The sequence below is a fragment of the Mesoplodon bidens genome (genome assembly GCF_964165515.1).
Source record: "Mesoplodon bidens genome assembly, chromosome: 12".
Taxonomy (NCBI): domain Eukaryota; kingdom Metazoa; phylum Chordata; class Mammalia; order Artiodactyla; family Ziphiidae; genus Mesoplodon; species Mesoplodon bidens.
This window is the reverse complement of record NC_138168.1, coordinates 78443513-78465611: the sequence shown is the minus strand read 5'-3', so window position 1 is coordinate 78465611 and position 22099 is coordinate 78443513. Positions and strand designations below refer to the sequence as shown.

General features: G+C 41.2%; 1 protein-coding gene across 1 annotated transcript in view; it reads right to left on the bottom strand.

Moving 5' to 3' along the window:
• Positions 1-1440: 1440 nt before the first annotated feature.
• The window catches only part of PPP1R14C (protein phosphatase 1 regulatory inhibitor subunit 14C), a gene marked incomplete at its 5' end in the record, with an annotated part of 86040 nt that continues 65381 nt past the window's right edge, over positions 1441-22099 (bottom strand). Inside the window, 3 exons of the mRNA XM_081251054.1 lie at positions 1441-1534; positions 20268-20300; positions 21700-21783. Of these exons, the coding sequence (XP_081107180.1) occupies positions 1460-1534; positions 20268-20300; positions 21700-21783 (192 nt within the window). The 3' untranslated portion in view covers positions 1441-1459. The remainder of the gene's footprint in view (positions 1535-20267; positions 20301-21699; positions 21784-22099) is intronic.

The following is a 22099-nucleotide window of genomic DNA, read 5'->3' as shown; positions in this document are numbered from 1 at the left end:
TCATTGGTAAACATTACAAAATTAAATACATTTTCAAAAGCTTGCCAGTGTACATAAAATTCACAAACATAGTTCTTTTAAAAAATAAAATATGTTCAGAGCACCCTTGATAGAAAATGCCTGACCCCTGTCCTCTGACAGGGCCACCTAGAGACACCTTACAGTATGGGGGGTTTCTGCGGGGAGGCAGTGAGGACCTCCTGGAGGAAAGCAAGAGTTTCTCCTCTGACCTTTGACCCCGCCCACATCCATCTGCATTTTGATCCTTCTCCCAGGAGCTGGTATAGAACTGAGAGGGGCAGGGCAGGCATCCCAGGCTCCGCTCCAAGCAAAGGGATCAGGGTGCACAATTAGGGCCAGAGTCCTCACCACATGCCACTGAGAGAAGCCAGAAATGAAATCTCCACCACACTTCCAAACCAGCAAATGCTCCTGTATCCACTTTCTTGAGAGGAGGTGAGGCTTTCTCCCTTTTACACCTGCTCATCACTCAGCTCACCCCGCCCTGGTCTGATGCTGCCGGGGGAACCGAAGTGACCAGAACTACTTCTAAGGAGGAAGAAACTTAATCTGCTCACTTCCTTATGACCTGCTTTCATGGAGAGAGAATAATACATAGTATTTGGTTGAAAGCAGAGAATGAATTGCTACAGGGCGCTTCCTTGTTCCACGGCAAAACACCACTCAGGTAGCGTGGGCATTTCTCTAGAAATCTGAATAAACATTCAAAGAAAGGGTTCAGAAAACTTGAATAATACCACAAATGAGGCAATAAGTACATAACCTGGCAAAGCATCCGATTAACAAAATGACACAGAGTCCATAAATTAAGCCCTTGACCAACTCCACGTTGTTGTAGTGTAGCTCTTTAAAATAATGGATACACTGAATTCTTTCACTTTGGTGCATAAAGTGAATGTTGTAGGTCTCTAGCACTCACACAAAGAATACCTCGTGGCCTCTTGAAAACACACATGCCGTGACCTCCAATGAAAGGACAACCACAAGTTTATTCCATCAGTGTGAAATAAAACTCACATCAATATGTTAACTTAGTTGCCTGAAGATATATACAAGCACGAGAAATTCAACTTCTGAGTCAAATGTACAACTTAAGAAAAACGTCTAAGAAAACCATCATCCCTGTATAGCTAGGTCCTAAACATCTGGTTTCTCCAAGAAGATGCCTGGCCCAGCCCAGCCCTGTGTGTCTGCCTGGTATGTTAATCCCTGGTTGGGCTGAAACCAGAGTGGTGATGTCTTCGCTATTAAAATATTACACCAACAAAACCTTTAAAAACAACAACAAAAAAGTAACGTTCTTGAATAAATGTCTAATAGATACCACCCCTCCCTACCCCAAAAAAGTTGCTCATAAGGACAACTATTCTTTAATAAAAGTCTTCGTGAAGTCGAAATCCCTTCTTGGGTCTCCAGGAGAGCTCCACCTGGTCCGGAATTATACAGTCTTCTTCTGTGGGGGGCTCAGTCTCCTCATGCCTCTTATCCGGGAGAGCAGCTCCTTGATAAATTCCTAAGAGATCAGAAGAAGTTATTATGAGGGGGTCACGCTATTAACATTTGGGTTTAACATCTCCTTGAAGTCTTTGATGTCAACTGCAGTTAACGGTTGATGAGCTTAGTTGGGTGTGTTAACTCAACTGGTACAATATAGGACACTTTTAAACAAATGCAGATGCTTAACCTTCACACCATCCTGCTTTCTCACTGTTGTACTCTTTAGAGAGAAAACCAAGCTGCCTTTACTCACTGACATTAACCACTTGGCCCCTGAAGGCCTCTGTGGTTTAGATCAATTCCTCCCAACCTTTACTAAATCTTTCATCCGTGCATACAAATCACCTGGGGAGCATGTAGACTCTGAATGAGTAGGTCTGGTTGGGGCTGAAGATTTTGCATTTCCAACTGGCTGCCAAGTGATGCCAGCGTTAGTCTCTGGACCACACCTGAAATAGCAAGGCTAGACCAGTGGTCTTCAAATTTGAGTGCACATCAGAATCACCGGTTGGGGGGGACCTTAGTATATAAACCAAAGAGTGCTGGGCCCACTCCCAGAGTTACTGACTCAGTAGGTCTGGGGTGCAGCCTGAGAATTTGCATTTCTAACTAGCTCCCAGGTGACACCTATGCTTCTGGTCTCAGAATATTACTGAGAACCACTGGTCTAGATCACAGTAAGAGTCTCTTGACTTTATTTGACTACAAATCACAGTTTGAAAAGAAAAACAGACACGTTTACATTTACAACCCAGTACGTACAAAAACATACCTGAAGTAAGAATTTAAAGAATGAATACTTACTATATGCCATGCACCCTATTGTTCCTATTCTGTTCTAACTTCATTTAAAAGGTAATGCTGGGGGAGACCCACTAAAATGATGCCGTGACTATTCATGGATGAAAACCCAAATAAAGGACAACCTAGAATGCTTCCCACTTTAAACCCTCAGCAATCTTTCATTGTTGCCTCATGTATTAAAGTTTTTGCCTACCAAATGTCACATTTATTAGATAACAATTACTTTGTCCTCCTTTTTTATATTTGTTGAAGCAAAGCTGACAGCCAGTCAGACTTTCTGATCAGCAAAGGACAGCCAGTGCACGACGGAACTGTGCACAGTAGGGGCATCCCAGAGCAAAAACACTAAGGAGACTTCCTCTCTTTCTCGGCCTCTGAAAAACAGCTCTCAGACAATCTCGCCTACCAATTACAGCCCCTAGTCATAGCACCCAGACTAAAGGATCCCTGTGCTTCTCTCCAGCTTTAAAACACAATATGCTTAAATAGTTAGTATTTTTATTAGCCACCACGATTTCTTTTTTTAAAAATCTTTTTGCTATTATAAAAATAACATGTGCTTTTTCTAGAAAACCTAGAAAATACAAACCAGCAACAATTACTCTGCAGAATGAACCACTACTAACATATTTTCTTCTATGGAAATTATTTTTACCTAATTAAGATCATACTGTATAAATATATCTTTTTTTCACTTAGCATTATGTCAAGGCTTTTTCCCACAACATTAGTCTTTTTAAAAATTAATTTTAATGGTTATACGGTCCTTTATTATATGGACGTTCTACAGTCTGCTTAATTCCTCCATCACTGGATATTTGGTTGGTTCCTGGCTTTTCAAAATTATAAATAATGCCACAGTTAACATCTTTGTGTATAAATCTCTCTCTGCAATTTGGATTATTCCCTTTGGAGAGCTAACCAGTAGTAGGTCAAAGGACATAAACATTTTAATCACCACTGTTTCTGAACTTGGACACAATGGAATACACGGGAGGTAAAATGACACCCTATTTTAGTTTTCTGAACACTACTTTTATCTAATTTAAGAACTTTCTAGGATGAAATAATGTCAAATTTCCCCACTTATATTTTCCCCACTAATATTCAATGTTCATTTTGTAAAGTTAAATGCATTTCCTGTTGCCCCCTTTACCATGTGGTTTAAACAATACATAGGATACTGAGCATACAGTTTTAATATCATTGTTTTTGCAATCTGTTACTCAAATGACTGCTGTGAAAATTTCAGCACTGGAGTGTAGTTTTCCTTTCCTTTTTTTTTTTTTTTTTTGAAGCAAAGGTCAAAATCACAAACCTTATCATTTATCTTAACTCTGGTCATATTTCTGCACTATTTTAATAACATATTTTTCATAAAGACCATTATAAAAATAAAGACTAAAATCACATAAGGAATAATGTACCCTAAACTACAGACCTTTCTTCTTCAAGAGAAAAGCGATTTGGTAATCTAAATCAAATTCAAATTTTCTCCAAAAATTGGTCATGCTGTACATAAATCTCAGTGATTAAAAAGTTTAAATAATGCAGCTTATATTTATGATATATTGACATTAATGAAAAACTCTAATTTTAAGTTTTATATTAATGCAATTTATATGTCTATAACTTAATATAACTGTATTGTACATATTTTAAACCACTCAATAAATTTGCATAATGAGATGCTCAGCTAAGTTAAAAAATAGCAAGACCAATATTGATTCTTCAGAGAGAAACTTGATAACACCACTTGCACAGAAGGATTCTGTTGATCACAGATGATTCTCAAAGAAGATTCAAGGATCTCTAATCAAAAATACTGACTAATGGGTCTTGGCTTATATTACTCAGAAATACTTCATATAAGTAACAACATATCTCATTCACTTGCAAAACAGATCACTTGGACTTGGGTTGGGGACACTAATTTAGTCAAAGAAGGACTGCCCCTCTGAAGAAATGACTTCTGAGTTGAAACTTGAATTAATAAAGAGAGCCAGCTTGAAGAAGATCTGGGGTCTGGGTCATGGCACGTGTGCAGTCATTGCAGGGAAGCAGGCAAGGAAGTGGGTGTTCCTGGTGCAGAAGGGCCAGGTGAGCATGATGGGCGCCACGCTGGAGGTGCAAGGGTTAGCTCACCAGGGCCTTGTAGGCCACAGTAAGGCCACGAGGGAGTATCCTCAGTGTAATGGAAGACCACTAGAGCCTTTAAGTAGAGAAGCAACATCGTCTGGTTTAGGGTTTTAAAAGATCCCTTTGGCTGCTATGTGGAGAATGAGTTTTATGAAGACAAGAGTGAAAGAGAGATCAGTTTGGAGCTGTTGCAATGGTCCAGGCAAGGGATGCCAGTGGCTTAGAGTAAGTCCATGGAAGCCAAAATGGAAATAAATGGGTAGATCTGAGATCCATTTCAGAGGCAGAGCCTAGACCTTGCTGCTGGACTGAAAGTGGGAGTAGGTGCAGGGAACAGGAACAGGAACAAAGGAAATTAAGGTCACGGATCCTTAGCAGAACACTGGCGGAAGGGTGGTGATGATTACTGAGATGGGGGATAACTGGAGGAAAAAAACAACAAGTTTACAGACTTGAGTTGCCTAGTAGGTACCTGAGGGTAAATGTCAAGAAGTCAGATAAATGTAACTTCAGGTCTCAGCTCATGGCTGAAGACATAAATAGGGGCATCACCAGCATCTAGATCAGTGGCTTTCACCTAAAAACAAAAACAAACAAAAAACCCTAAAAATCTCTATGTGATCTATCCATGGTTATAGCAACCTAGTACACAGAGATGCAAGAAGGAAACAAGTTTTATGTAAAAACATAACTCTTACTACATGTAAGATATTTTCTATCCTATTTCATATTTTGAAAAAAATACAGGTCAAGACCACTTAATGGTTACCACCCATAGTTTGTAAACACAACGATCTAGACCCAGGCTATTCAATACAGCAGCCCCTAACCACATGTGGCTATTTCAATTTAAGCTAATTAAAATAAATAAAAATTAAAATTCACTTCCTTGGTCACAGTAGCCACATTTCAAGTACTCAATAACCACATACATCTAGTGGCTACCACATTGGACAATGCAGATATAGGATTTTTCCATCATTTCGGAAAATTCTACTGAACAGCACAAGATGACAATACTTGGAATCACAAAACCAGCTGAGAAAACTTTGGAGGAAAGTGTACATAGAGAGGAAAAAAAGGCCAAAACCAAGGCCAGAGGTCCTCCAACAAGTGAGATCTGGCAAAAGAGTTGGAGCCAGCAAAGGACACCTTAAAAAGAAGAACCAATGAGATAGGGAAGAACTCAAGAAAGTGTGCTGTTTTACTTTATTTTTAAAATGTTAAAAAATTTTTTTAATTTGAAGTATAGTTGATTTACAATATTGTGAAGAAAGTGTGCGGTTAAAGCCAACAGAAGGAATTGCTGATGAGAGGTTGAATCAGTCAAAGACAGAGCTATTGGATTAGGTAAGAAAGGGGCCACTGTGTCCTGGAGGAGAGAAGTTTCAGTAGAATGGTTGGGATAGAAGCTCTCAACACTAAAAGGATTCCAGGGACTTTTCTGTAAACAGCTTTATTAAAATATAATTGTTATGCTATAAATTAGAGACGTATTTAAAGTATAAAATTACTATGAGTGGGGCTTCCCTGGTGGCGCAGTGGTTGGGAGTCCGCCTGCCGATGCAGGGGACATGGATTTGTGCCCCGGTCCGGGAAGATCCCACATGCCGCGGAGCGGCTGGGCCCGTGAGCCATGGACGCTGAGCCTGCACGTCCGGAGCCTGTGCTCCACAACAGGAGAGGACGCAACAGTGAGAGGCCCATGTACAGCAAAAAAAAAGAAAAAAAAATTACTATGAGCATACCATCTGTACAGTGAACATAATGGACCTATCCAATACCTCCAGCAGTTTCTTCATTTCCCTTGGCAATCCTTCCCTCCTCCCCCTACTCCTCCTACCCCAGGAAAACACTGATCTGTTTTCTGTCACTATAGATGAGTTTGCATTTTTCTTGAGTTTTCTATAAACTGAATTGTAACACTATATACTTTTTAGTCTGGCTTCTTTAGCTCAGCAAAATTGTTTTGAGGTTCAGTGATACTGTTGCATGTATTAATAGTTCATTTCTTTTTTACTGCCAAGTGGCATGCCACTTTAAAGAAGTATTACAATTTGTTTACCCATTCACCTGTTGATGGAAATTTGAGTTACTCCCAGTTTGGGGCTATTACAGATAAAATTGCTAAAACATCATGTACAAGTCTTTGTATGAGATATGCTTCCATTTATTTTGGGTAAATACCTAGGAGTGGAATGGCTGGGTCATTGATCTATTTATGTGTCTGTCCTTACACCAGTACCACAGTCTTGATAAGTATAGATTTTTACAAGAAGTCCTAAAATCAGGTAATGTTAATCAGCCAAATTTATTAATCTCTTTCAAAACTATTCTAGGTCCTTTAAATTTCCTTAATAATTTTAGAATTATTTAGCTTGTAAATGCCTACCAATAAAAACCTGCAGGGTTCTCACTGAGACTGCATTAAATCTATAGATCAATTTGGAGAGAACTGACATCTTAACAATAATGAATCTTCTCACCCATGAAAATGGTATATCTCTACACCCATCTAAGTCTGGTTTAAGCAACATTTTGTGGTTTTCAGTGTACAAATATTACACATCTCCTGTCAGATTTATTCCTAAGTATTCAATATTTAATATTTATGTTATTGTGACTGGTATGCATTTATTTCAATTTTACATTGTTTGCTGCTAGTATAGAAATACAATAGATTTTTAAATATTTATCTTGTATCTTGCAAGCTTGCTGAACTCACTTATTAGTTCTAGTAACTTTTTTGTACACTCTATTTTCTACATAGACAATCATGTTGTCTGTGAATAAAGACAGCCTAAGTGAGTATCAGCAGAAGAGAGGATAAGTGTATTATAGTATATTAATACATAAGAATGTTATTGCTTTTTTCGGGAAAGACTATTGCCCTGCATTTGCAGTACTTGCATTCTCCTGGGATTCCAAAAAACTTGATTTGGGGAGAGAAGAGAAGCCTCGCCTAACTTCTTTGCAGTTAACACTTAATGCTTTGGGGTCCTTTACTTGGCAAGGAGAGTTGGTAAAGTGAGTAATACACTATTTTTGGAAGATAAGCCTGGACAGTTTGAAAATGTTAAGTTTGGGCACAATTATTTAACCTTGGAACTGCACGTTAAAAGCCAGCAGAGTAATAGAATGTTCTGTTGCCCAGGTGCCCACTGAAATTTGTTTTTTTTTTCTTTGCGGTACGCGGGCCTCTCACTGTTGTGGCCTCTCCCGCTGCGGAGCACAGGCTCCGGACGCACAGGCTCAGCGGCCATGGCTCACGGACCCAGCCGCTCCACGGCATGTGGGATCTTCCCGGACCAGGGCACGAACCCGTGTCCCCTGCATCGGCAGGCGGACTCTCAACCACTGCGCTACCAGGGAAGCCCGCCCACTGAAATTTATAAGGAATTCCAGAAGACACTTGAGTGTGGGCAGGTCTGCTAAGACAGTTTAGTCTCAGGACCTGGGAGGCCCGGTGACCCTTTCATGTTTCCTATGAGGTGAAGACTTGTCATAATGACACTAAGATATTGGCCTTTTTTACCATTCTCAAACCAACAGAGGATTTTCTAACGAGTGGAAAGCAGATGCCCATGAGAATCTAGACGTCTTACTAAAGAGATCCATGTCGGTTTCTAATGTATTCATGAATTATAATAAAGATGACTATACACACTTTTTAAAATGTTACTGCACCGGAATGCAATAAAAATGAATAAACTAGAGCCTCCTGTATCAACATGGACAAATCTCACAAATCTCATGTTGGGCACAATAAGCTGGTTGAAGGAGAAAACTTGTAAAGTATCATTTATATAGTTAAAAAGCACGCAAGATAATTCATGTGCACACTTGTCACTCCTACTTGGTTGCAAGGATCCAACTCCTCTTTGTTTTCCTAGCGTGGAGTTTAATACACAGGAGGTGCTCAGCAAAGGTTTGCAAAGTAAAGAAATGTGCGTATGAAGCAATTAATTCATACAGCTGAGGCATTAAAGTGAAGTAGCAGAGAGAGGCAACCCGAGAATCTTTGTATATCAATGGGGGAGGGTGGAATTGTACAAAGTATCAACTGGCTCCAGCTACCACGGAGGAAGGTTCTAAAGGTTCTCCTTTCAGCCCTGGAACATTAGGCCACCTGGGGGAGTTAGGGAAAAGGAGAAGCACTTGGAGAAGAGCGGAGCCTAGGATGCTGGGGGTGGAGGGGTCAGGGAGGCATGTGCGCGCGCACACACCTACAGAAGAGATCAAAGAAGCAACAGAAAGAAAAGGAACATTTCCAGTGACCCTGGAAACCTGACTTTATATGACATGCAGCCACCTGATTTACGGAGAGACTCCTAAGAGAGAGAGAAGCCAAGGTACACTTCTTTTTTTTTTTTTTTGCGGTACACGGGCCTCTCACTGTTGTGGCCTCTCCCGCTGCGGAGCACAGGCTCCGGACGCGCAGGCTCAGCGGCCATGGCTCACGGGCCCAGCCGCTCCGCGGCATGTGGGATCCTCCCGGACCGGGGCACAAACCCGCGTCCCCTGCATCGGCAGGCGGACTCTCAACCACTGCGCCACCAGGGAAGCCCCCAAGGTACACTTCTGAAGGGAGCTGGCAGCATTGTGAGCACACAAGGTCCCTCCTCGCTCTGGAGTTCTGGCCGTGTGGCGCTGGCATAGGGCATGGCCTCGCAGTGGCCACACTCTGTCTGAGCTCTTATCCCGGATCCCTCCTGGGTCCCGTGGCTTTCAGCTGCCACCCCCTCCTGCCTGCTGGGGTCTGCGCCAGCGGCGGCAGATGGATGCGCATTTTGTAATTAACACCATAAGCAGGCGTCTGGGACCTTCCCTAGCCGCTCACAGTGAAGTGATTCATCTGTTACACTCAGTGATGCCACTGCTCTGCTTTAAGGAAGGTGGGTCCAACGGAAAGGGGGAAAAGGAGAAACCAGGGTATCACTGCAAGTCGCTGCTCTGTGCGTGATTAAACTGCACTCATGTTCTTTCAAGCATTTCAAGTCATTGGAAAAGATAAACAAGATAAATGGACATTACGCAGTAGCCCTTTGATTTGAAGTATTTCCTGACAAAAGGACTTTCCAAAGAAATGCTTAAAACCGCAGCTCGGTGAATGGTGCCACCAACCACAGTGATTGTGTAGATCATGCTAGCTCCGAATAACAGCACCTAGCAGAACGCTGGATGCTCTACCTACCTGCCAGAAAAATACCACCCACCCCTTACATGGAGTACCGACTGGGGTGAAGAGAAACAGCAGGGGAGGGTTCCGAAGGCTGGGATGCAGGGGGGTCAGCAGCTTCCCCGGGTACTGCCTCCTCTTTGTCACCCCTATCCATGCACTAGTCATTTCCTAAAAATGCACATTCACAGCTGGCCCTGAGCCTCACTGTCAAACGACAGCAAATTAAGTCACTTCGCGCACGTTCTACATAGCTACCCGACGCTTCTTCCCAAAAGCTTGACATTCAACAGATGACGTGGGAATCAGGCAAGCAGTGATAGGGTGGAGAACGAAGAATTTCTTTTTTTTTAAATTGAGATGTAGTTGACATATAGCATTATACTATTTTCAGGACTACGACGCGATGATTCAACATATGTATATACTGCGAAATAACCATGACGGTAACTCTAGTTAACATCTATCACCACAAAGAGTTACAATTTTTTTCTTACGATGAACACTTTTTTTTGTGTTACGCGGGCCTCTCACTGTTGTGGCCTCTCCCGTTGCGGAGCACAGGCTCCGGACGCGCAGGCCCAGTGGCCGTGGCTCACGGGCCCAGGCGCTCCGCGGCATGTGGGATCTTCCCGGACCGGGGCACGAACCCATGTCCCCTGCATCGGCAGGCGGACTCTCAACCACTGCGCCACCAGGGAAGCCCATGATGAACACTTTTAAGATCTACTCTCTTACCAGCTTCCAAACATACAATACAGTATTGTGAACTAGAGTCACCAGGCTCTAGGAGAAGAATTTCTAGATCCAACAAAGATTAGATACGTGAGAACAATGGAAGGGTAGGTAGTACGTACCTCTTTTCAAACGTGATGGCAACACGTGAAAACTGTTCCAAATGGCAAAATGTTCTCACCCGAAGAACTGGCCAAGCATTTAAAAATCACACCGTAAACTTTCATTGGCTTGAATATCGGGGTCACACAGGAGGACAAAAGGGGCACGCAGTGAATCAGCCCTGATGAACACAGCTTCGGGGGCGACCCCATCCCTGTGTGATGCTGGGATTTGCTCCCCACAGCCACTGGCATTATTCAGCACCACAAGTGCCCTCATCACTCATCACTGAAATACTTCACTTCCCCTGCTTTTTGGGGGGGAAGGGAGAGGGTTTATCTTTAGAGAGGTTCGTTTGCTGACAGGGCACACCAGAACTCATCCTGTTTTTCATTATCTGAAAAGAGGTTTATGAATCTGCTTTGGGTGAGGGTTTGTGCCTGCTGTGCTTATAATGACTTCTGCCAACATGAATTCCTGAAGGTCTTACCTGTATCCTGGTTCCCCCGCCTTCAACTTCAAACCACTGACACTATTCTATTTATTTTCTTGACTATCCACTGTTAAAGATTAATTTGTTCTGCTGCTGAGAGCAGTCCCATTAATCTATTTTAGAGATTCAGATCAGTGCTTTTAGATTAATTTATTTTGTATCCAAATTCTAACCTTGGTTTATATGCAGCAGAACAGTTCATTTGCCCTCACCAGATTCAACCTTACTGGCATTTAACTCTTCCTTCACTTACTAATGGGTTTCTCACAATCCGTACACTTGCAATTCCCTCAACATAAGGTCCACATAAGTAATCCAACCACAGTAAATAATCAGTGGAGTAAATTCAGCAAAATTATAATCTCCCACTTTATAATCACTAAAGAAACTACTTTCATCATGGGTCCCATTATCAATGAAGAACAATATTATTTACTACAAATACTTGAATCTTGTCTAAATGAAAGAAACCCATGTCTAAACTGTTTGAGACTTGCTTCTTTGATTGTGACTCCCTTTGCTAAAGATATAGAAATCCAAAAGTCATGTGTCAAATTGTCTTTAACACATATTTTTTCTTCTGTCCATTTAAGTCTAAACACAAAAGAATGTAAAGCTCTTTTTAATATAGGGTTGATCAGCTTTTAAAACATGATCATTCATTCTGAATTTAATGGAAAAAGAAAAGGCCATAAAATCACAATCAATCACTGGAAAATGCCAACCATTTAAAGGTCCACTGCCCTTCAAAGCCTGTACCTCCTCCACCAAGTCTTTTATAAAATAACAATCATTAATCTATTGGTGGGGAGAGGTCAGAGGGGGGAAGCCTCCAAAAAGGCAAGATGCATGTGGTTCTTCCTATAATGGCATCTCTTTCTTGTTTCCTAATGTTTTATTGCAATTACTGTTGTCATCATCATTATCATTATTCTCATGGTCATCCTGCTTCTAAGAGTGTAGTAAAGAATTTAACCTTGCCCTAAAGGAGGTCTGGTCTTTGCCCTAGAATCCCAGGTGGCAAGCTCTAAATCCTTGGAATGCCTCCCTGATAAAAGTGCCTTTGTTTACCCGGGGACCTTGGGCCATGCAAGAGAGTCTAACAGTGTGATTTCCGTGGTGGGGACACTTCAGGTCATGTGGTATCAGCTCTATATCCCCAGGGTCTGGAGACTGAGGTTAGCTACACGCACCGTCAACCATGTCTACGTGACCAGGTCCCAGTAAAAACACTGGACCCCCAGGATCAGGTGAGCTTCCCTCATTGGCTACTCTGTGCATAACACACACATCACAGCTGAGGGAATCAACACTGTCCATGACACCACTGGGAGAGAACAGCCTGAGGCTCTGCATTTGAATTTCTTGGATTCTGTCCCACATATCTCTCCCCTTGACTGATTTTAATCTGTAGCCTTTCACTGTAATAAAACTTAACTGTGAGTATGTCGACTTTAAGTGAGTTCTGTGGGTCCTTCTAGCAAATAGTCAAACATGAGTATGGTCTTGGGGACCTTGGAGCTTGCATGCAATTGGTGTCAGAAGTGAGGATGGTCTTGTGGACCATTCCCTAACACTGCAGAGTGCTGAATAAGACCAGGAAATAAATGCGGAGTTTTGCTCCATGATTACATGTCTTTGGCAAGCTTTCCTAATATTTCAGGTTGATTTTTCCTCAATAAAGACAATCATAATCAGATTTATAAATACTCCAAAGTCCAAAGTAGAGCTTGTGCTCACCTAGTAAGAATTAAGAGAAAGGCAGTGAGAAGTAGACAGAGCACAGGATGCCGACTCAAAATGTGTCCAAATGCCAGCTCCAGCACATCCTGGCTCCTCTTCCCTGGTCAGAGGAGGCCTAATGAACGTGTGTGAGCAACTGACATACTGGGACTAAAATCCTTTGGGCCATAGGTAAAGCTTCCCATGTTTCTGGCTAATAAATCCCAACTCTTTATTATTTACCTGTCTAATTACACTAAGACATAATTAGGCTCTCATCGCCAATGGCTCCACCCATTAGAATATCATTTTCATTGATTTGGGTCTTTCTTTGTAATTTCCCAGTTCTCACTTTTCAGAAACATCGTTCTGAAGGTGACAGCTTTCAAAGGGTAGATTTCAACTCATTAATCTCACATTTAAGTTCTGTTGCTCATCCCAGCCCAAAACTGCAGTCGTTTTTGAGGAAACCCCATGAGAGGCCAGATGAAAAGATTTCCCGGCATGTAGCCCGCCTCTTCTGCTTTTTCTAGCAAAGTACAGATCCCCTAAAATCACTCTCCATTAAGCAACCGGTTCCTAACTTAGAGAACCATGGGATAAGCCGACACCCTGGCATTTCTGTCCTTTTATTCCTATTTTAATATCCTTTGAGCATTGAAATTCTCACCATAGTTGGCTGTGTCTTTCTAGGAGATTGTTTCTAACAATCACATACTCACGACCCTAAGTCCCTAGATCACTTACGGGCACACAGATTTCAAAAAACGTTTGTTGAGCAAATGAATAAAGAGAACATAGCAAAATGCCAAGCCTTGCCTCCTCCAGTCACTGACCCAGCCTCTCCCAGTTTATATTTTCTCTCTGCTGCAGTCAGCTTAGTGATCAGGGGCTGGGAGTACTTCCATGTACACGTAAACTGAACAATGTTTTAAACGACAGGCTAAGGTATTAAATGGATAGAGGACTGATGTGAGTAGGATGAGTTGACAGTGACCGTCACCAAAGCCCATCCGAAAGGTAAGATGCAGTCACTGTGACACCAAAGCAAAGAAGGAGAATCTGCCTTCCTACCACCGACACAGGACGAACAACAGAGCAGGCCAGCCTTTTTGAAAGCTCTGGTCAATTCCTATGCGCAAACAATAATTAGCCGTCCTTCTTCTGTGCCGTCACATGGCATGACATTTCCATGACCCAGCTGACTACTGGGATGCAAAGGTGCCTTTCACCACCTACCCACAGGCTGAGTCATCCTGACTGAACCTCTGATGCCTATCAGTTTACAGGCTTTGATCGCTAAGATGATAGGTAGTACCTCGACCTCCATAGAACAGAAAGGAAATAAATCAGAAAGAAAACTCTGATGTTTATCAGAGAGCAATGGCACAGCCACCTTTAACTATAAAAAGAGGTTTCTAGAAGTCCACAGAGAGACCTGGCAATTCCCTTAACAGGTGGTAAGAGAGGTGCCCTCAAGCCCGTATACTAAGTGCATTTTTCTGTCCACCATCCCAGTACAATGGAAGCGCTCCTCTGTGATCCTGAGATTTGAAAACCATGCAAAGTAAGAGTGAGAAATAAGAAAAGAAGCTCCTCTCTAGCCTGGCTAGCTGGCCTCGACATCCTTCTCCCTGATTTCTACAAGGTCCACGAGGATCCTTCAAACCCAAGTAATAACCAAAACAAAATTACTCCTTTTCTTCATGCTTTATCTAGAAACATCCTTCTTCTACCTTTAAATCAGCTCTATTTTAATATCAACTACATCAGAAATGGCATTTGCTCAAGGGGAAAAAATGAAAACACCATTCTTACTAGTTAACCACTAATCTGTTAGTGTGGTGACCACAATTATAGTGCTGTGTTTCCTAAAGGGTCTAAGTCAGGAAAGGTTTAAATGTCAAGGGTCCACAGTTTGGAATATGAATCAAAATGGGGACACGTGAGTCCCTTTCTTATTAGCCAGGGACCCACACAGAATGAAACCATGGAGCCAAAGTCTGTGACAGAAAGTGACACTGCAAAACAATATCACTTCTGTGAAATCAGCAGCTTCTTTAAAGTCTGCTCTTCAAAATGAATATCATTATCAGCGAATTTGGGCATTTTGCGTATTTAATATGTAATGGAATAGCACTGCCTTATATGGAACCAGATTCAACTAGCACGTGTCAAGCTCCATGTTATTTGCTTTCCTATGTACCCTGACTTCTCTACTTATTTACTGTGTCACCTGAGGCAAATTATGCAGCCTTCTGTGTCTCACATTGTCTAGCTGATGATCATAGTGCCAACCTCACAGCTCTGTTGTGAAGGTGAAATGAATTAATACATGTGATTAGATCAGTGCCTGGCATGTGCTCAGTAATGACTGAGCTGTTATTATCATTGTTTTTGTTGTTATCACTAAGAGAATTATCATTGCAAACAGCCCTTACTAAAACCCAGGGAGGTGGTTAGGATTACCTCCATTTTTATAAAGGAGGAAATGGAGGCTCGGAGAGGTTGAGAAAACTGCTTAAAGTCACACACGTTTGGTGCCGGTGCCGGTGTAAGACTCTTGATTCAAAGTCCAGCCTTCTTTCCACCCTTCACTCCCCACCCCAGCCTCTGCAATGAGACTATAAATAGACGTGTCTGATTCAGCAAAGATGGCTTCCTTACATTTCTAACTTCAAAGTGGCATAATAACTGTATGTAAAATGCTTTTGATCAAAAAAATAGCACCTCCAGAGAAGACGACTTGAAAAAGAACATCATTAATTTGTTAGGCATTTAGCTGAGATAAGACAAAGTCCTTTAATGTCCTAAAGGTCTTGCCGAGTCAAGCAGCTTAGGAAGACTGGCAGGATGGAAAGAAAGAGCACAAGATCAGGTGTCAGAAACTCGGGGATGAGTCCTGGCCTCTCTGCTCACTGCTATGAGGTCTTAGACAAGGTATGCAAGTTCTCTACTTCAAGTGATGGTTGTGAGGATTAAATAAGATAATGCTTGTTCCCGCAATCTGAACTCTAGAGCTCTGGGGAAACACAAGCTATTATGTTTATCATCACAATCTGGGGGCCAGTAAAATCTGTTTCTTATGCACCTAAACTCAAAGGCAAAACTACCCAAACTTCTCTGAAATGATTCTTTAATAGATCAATGAGCTTGACTGAAATTCCCCAGCATTTGACACGATTTCCATTCCTAGAAACCATGAGCTAAACAAGGAACACGAGAGGCTCACTCGTAAATTCCAGCGCTTTTTTCTTCTTTCTTCCTTTGGAACTCTGAGAGCATTCAAATACCATATCCTTTCATCTCATAAGCCTCCTTACAGAGACCGGATGAGGGACGCTTTTGTTACAGGATGACAAGACCTTGCATTTCATCTAACTGTTGTGAATGAGTGTAAACATTTTTCTCCCTAGACACTGCAAAACCTCGAGGGAGAGGGGGACTCATGCATATCCAACCCTTCTCACCTAAACACCAAAACATGAACTTCTCCACCCAGAAGAACTGAAGAAAAAGGGAATGGTAAAGTGAGTAAATGGCACGTCTATACCCACCAGTCCGGATCTACTCTCAGCAGCAATCCCCCACCCCCTCATCACGTGTTAATTCATCAGCATAATCCATCACTTTTCCTGACTACAATCCCACTAAGCTTGTCTAACCCTTCACAACAATTTGCTACTGCTCTCCAAATACCTAACTGTTTTAACTCTTACATTAATTTCCCAACTAACTTTAAATAAAGGAGTTCTAGTCCCCAAAGAATTAAATGGTGAGGTCTTCTGCCACCTTCCCATCCTTACTTCCAAAGAGGCTGAAATCCGATGATCAGCCCTCAGATAGGAGTTAACAGGATCAAACTCTTAAAAAAAAAAAAAAACAACTCCAGAAAAAAAAAAAGATGTCCAAATAGTGACAGTATGAGGAATCCCCCTGCTCCATACACACACACACTGAAAAAAATCTGATTTGCAACCTGGTCACTCCATGGTGAGACCCACCAATGGGTCTCAATGGACAAGCTGTGCTCACACAGATTCCAAACAGTGTACTGGGTCCTAACATTCAAACATGGGTACACTCCCCAGAATCACTAAAGACAGACAAAAACAGACAGAAAAAAAGGTGATCCTGAGAAAATGCAGAGGGCAGAATAATCTTGAAAACAAAAACAAAGAAAATAAAACATTTGACTGATATTCTCAAAGGGAAAAAAAAAAAGAAATGAGTGCATCCATAATATAAGAAGAAATACTAAAATGAAATAGTAGACAGTGATTTAAAAAAAGGGTTCTTAGATATTAAAAATAAGATAGCTGAAATTTTAAAATATCAGTAAAAAGGCTAGAAGATAAAGTCAGGGAAATCTTTCAGAAAGTAGAACAAAAGATCAAGGAGATGAAACACAGAAGGGAAAAGATAAGAAATTAGAGGTCCCCATCCAGAAGGTAAAACATCTAAATAACAGGAGAGCCAAAAATATAGAATACTGAGGGAAAAAGTAATAGATAATAAAAGGCAAGTTTTGAAGAACTGAAAGGCATAAATCTTCAGACTGAAAGAGTTTACAAGGGTGGGAGGAATTGGGAAATTGGGATTGACACATCTACACTATTGATACTATGTATAAAATAGACAACTATGAGAACATACTGTATTGCACAGGGAACTCTATTTCATGCACTGTGGTGACCTAAATAGGAAGGAAGGACAAGAGAGAGGGGATATATGTGTATGTACAGCTGATTCATTTTGCTGTGCAGTAGAAATTAACACAACATTGTAAAGCAACTATATTCCAATAAAACTTAATTTAAAAAATAAATAGGGCTTCCCTGGTGGCGCAGTTGTTGAGAGTCCGCCTGCCAATGCAGGGGACACAGGTTCGTGCCCCAGTCCGGGAAGATCCCACATGCTGCGGAGCAGCTGGGCCCGTGAGCCATGGCCGTTGAGCCTGCGCGTCCGGAGCCTGTGCTCCGCAATGGGAGAGGCCACAACAGTGAGAGGCCCACATACCGCAAAAAAAAAAAAAAAAAAAAAAAAAAAAAAAAAAAAAAAAAAAAAAAATAAATAAAAGAGCTTACAAAGTACCCAGCATATGAAGAGAAAAGGAGCCACACTAGAGCATATCACTGTAAAATTTCAAACTATGGAGATAATCCTAAAAGTTAACCGAAGGGAAAAGAACAGGTCACCTACAAAGGTCTGAGAATGGAAAAGGCATCAGACTTCTTAACAAGAGAAGTAATACAATAGTTGAATAATGCCTTTAAAACTGAGTTTTAAAAATGAATTTTATTCTACACCATCCAAACTATTGATCAAGTTACATTTTCATATATGCAAGGATGGAAAAATTTACCTTTTATGCATCCTTTCTCAAAAAGCTACTGGATGATGTACTCCAACTAAAATGAGGAAGACTGGGATTTAAGAAACAAAGCATCTGAACAGAACTTTCAGGACAGTAGCTACTCAGTAAACCCAGAGAATAACGTCTCCCGATTGTTGCATAGGGGCTCCAGGAAGAAAGCCTGGCATGGAGGAATAGTAATTATATGTTGGAGCATACAAAAAAGTATATGACAAGTTTGTCAAAGATTCTGGAGAGTTTAACAAAAAATATCAATAGGCATTAGACAAAAATAAATGACAAGGTAGTTATCAACTCTAGGAAAAACAAATGACTACACAAGAAAGGAGCAGTGGTCATATTTCACTGTTTGACTTAGCAGTGAAAAAATCTGTTTAAATCATAATATTATGAACCTTGACTACTGATTTAAATTAATACTGTTATATAACTTTATTGAGGGGATGGAGGGAAATGAATTGTGTGGAGAGTGAGGGATCTATCATATTTCCTCTTAAGTCAAGAAGTGAAAAAAAAAGTAGTCAATGTATATTTAGGAATAAAAGAGTAAATAGCAGAGAAACAGCCAAAATTGTTGTTGTATAAAAATATATAAATATAGTATGTAAATATAAAATATACACCTCTAGGGAAGGGGACTAAGGAGTGGGAAAGACACTCCTACTTTTTCTTCATAAGCCTAATAGTATTTTAGGCTTTCAAAATTATGTATGTGTATTACATTGATTAAAAAATATATATTTTATTTTATTTTATTATTTTTTTTGCGGTACGCGGGCCTCTCACTGCTGTGGCCTCTCCCGCCGCAGAGCACAGGCTCCGGACGCGCAGGCCCAGCGGCCATGGCTCACGGGCCCAGCCGCTCCGCGGCACGTGGGATCCTCCCAGACCGGGACATGAACCCGCACCCCCCGCATCGGCAGGCGGACTCCCAACCACTGCGCCACCAGGGAAGCCCAAAATATATATATTTTAATAGCTAAAATTAAAATGAAAAAATCTCTATGAATACAGAATGAAATCAATATAAAGGAAAACTGGAGATGGTAAGAATAAAGCTCAAATAAGTAACTGACCTCAAACCAAATTACCCTAAAACCCCACACACTCATTTAAATGTTACGCACTCTTAAAAGCACGCTTTCCTCTCACTTTGTAATTATACCACTTCAAAAAAACAGAAGTCCTACCATCATTGCTTTGATATTGCAAACAGACTACAAAACATCTGATGGATCTTCTAATTTCTCTGATTTATCACAGGAACAAACTGAAAGTACCTCTTTTACCAATATATTCATAACTGATCAAATTCTTAATTTGTACACTGTTCAAGCTTTTGGTCATTAGCATATACATTAAATGCTTTGGTCTAATCAAACTAACATCTATTGTTTTTTACATTAATACTTACACACTTGATAAATATCCAAACAAAGCATAAAATTTATCCTTCCAATAAAGGCAATCACTCAATTATGAATGACAGAATCAGCTTTAAGCTTTTAAAAAATACATACCTATACACTAATAGAATGTATTCTCCAGTTACAAATCTAAAACTTCTACTAAAATGATTCCAAACCCTCTCACAATTTCCTTTGAAGTCTGGCTTTTATATAAAAGCAGGCAACACACCCAATTCCATTAGTTTTAAGTCTTCCCGAACCAGACGTCCTGAGGTTTACAAATAAGCAAGTTAGTACTATTCAAACCCCTGAGGGCTTCCCTGGTGGCGCAGTGGTTAAGAATCTGCCTGCCAATGCAGGGGACACGGTTCGATCCCTGGTCTGGGAAGATCCCACATGCCCCGGAGCAACTAAGCCTGTGCGCCACAACTACTGAGCCTGCACTCTAGAGCCCGCGAGCCACAACTACCGAAGCCTGCCCGCCTAGGGCCCGTGCTCCGCAACAAGAGAAGCCACGACAATGAGAAGCCCGCACACCGCAACCAAGAGTAGCCCCCGCTCACTGCAACTGGAGAAAACCCACGCGCAGCAACAAAGACCCAATGCAGCAAAAATTAATTAATTAATTAAAAACAAACAAACAAACACATGCCTTTCACTTATGGATAATAATGGCTACTTAATATACACATAATCACCGCGCTTATTATGGTTTAGCTTTAAAAATAGACAAATTGATTTAATAAAAACCAATTCAAACTTGGCATTTAGGAAAAGGAATTTGTTTACCTCTGTTGGTTTGTAGCAGTCTACGAGAGCTTCCTAGAATGAAACACACAGAGGTTTTATTTTAAAACTCAGTATCATTTTAAAAGTGAAGTCAAAAATCATTTCATCTTTATAGTATTATTCTTAACATGGTAAATCAATTTTTCATATTGACTACCTAGAACCACACTTTATTTCAGCATTTGTTGGTCCTCTGAAGATACAAAAAGTTGTACCCTTCCTTTGCAGGAATGCCTTGCGCTCTTCAGAATACACACACACACACACACACACACACACACACAGAAGCACACACACATACCCGTCCTTCTGGCTGCCAATGTGGTTAATAATGAACTGGATACACTTAAGTTGAGACAGCCTGTAAGAGATGGTGACAATCACACTGGATGTGGAGAAGGAGGGCCTGGCTGTGATGTAACCACAGAGTAGCCTGTCGCACCTCAGCAGGCTTTGGTTGTCCTCCCCTGGGAACCAAAGGGAGTGACCTGATGGCAGCCAAAGCCCCTTTCAAGTTCTTGCTTTTAAGAAAACAATTTTATGTCATTACATTTTTTATAGATCTGGTGCCTGGTTTTTTGTTTTTGTGTTTTTTGTATTGTAACTGTCAGAACTAGGGTGCTATCTTCTTCCAGCTAAATTTACCAATAAGAGATAAACAGTAAATTGAGACTATTCGCCACTCAAGAGACACTAGCAATTACTAACACATTAAACACATTCAAATGTGCCCTTTACTTGCCTTTACTGATCATTTGCCATCGGTGATAACTAACAGCCATTCACGGTAATTATCAGTGAACATTAAGAGCAATGGCAGGTCAAAGGTTAATTGGTTTTAGAAACTCCCAAATGCAGATTTAAAAATGATACATTTTACTTCCTGTGGGAAGGGAAATAAATATTTTATTGCTCTGGACAAAGGAGACATGGGGCATCTCAAATCCATTGTATCAGGTGAGCATACTCCAATAAAGGATATTTTATTAAACAGAATTATACAGTAAACAATCTTATCTAGAAATTAATTTCATGAATGATATAATCCACAACTGCAAGACCAGAAGCCTGAGCTTAGATACTCCAGTTCTAGCTCAGCCCCTCTCCTTCTCATATAACTATGGGACGTCACTTCCTTCTCTGGCAAACGGATCTTTGGAGAGAAGAAAGAAAGAACCATCTTTCTCCCAAGAAGTTAAGGCTGGAGAAACCCGTATCTGTAAGGTGCTTTAAGAACTGACTATAGTCAAGACCTGCCTTATCACCAGAGATGCAGTTTGTGAGGGTGAATACTCAGCATCCCATTGCTTTCTCTCTACAAACGGCCATTGCCTGAGTGCCACCCCGGGGCAGAATCACTGCAAGCCACGCTCAGGAGACCCATGTGGATTCAAGCATCCATCAAAGGTTCTAGATTTTGAATGCTGCTTACCCGTAATTTTGAAGCTCTCTCTTCCTCACTGTCTGCATCAAGAAGATCGTCAATGTCAATTTCCACATCTGGCATTTCTTCTTCCTGGGGGGCAAATGTGAAAGCATTCTATTTAGTGAGATACTACATTGTATGGAACCAATTCAGTTCAGTTATATCGATGCGTTGACAATTAAAGGGGGGAGGAGAGAAGAGACTAGGAGGAAGGGGAGGAAAAGAAGAAGGAATGGGAAGTAGGAGATAGAGAGAAAGGCGGAAACAGTAGAAAAAAGGGAGACGAGGCGGGAAGGGGGAGGAGGGAAAGGGAACCGAGGGAGGAGGAGGGAGCAAAGGAGACGTAAGGGTCACAAAGCGTAGAAAGTAGTGCTATTTCAAAAATGACGATTTTCTACTTTCTGGC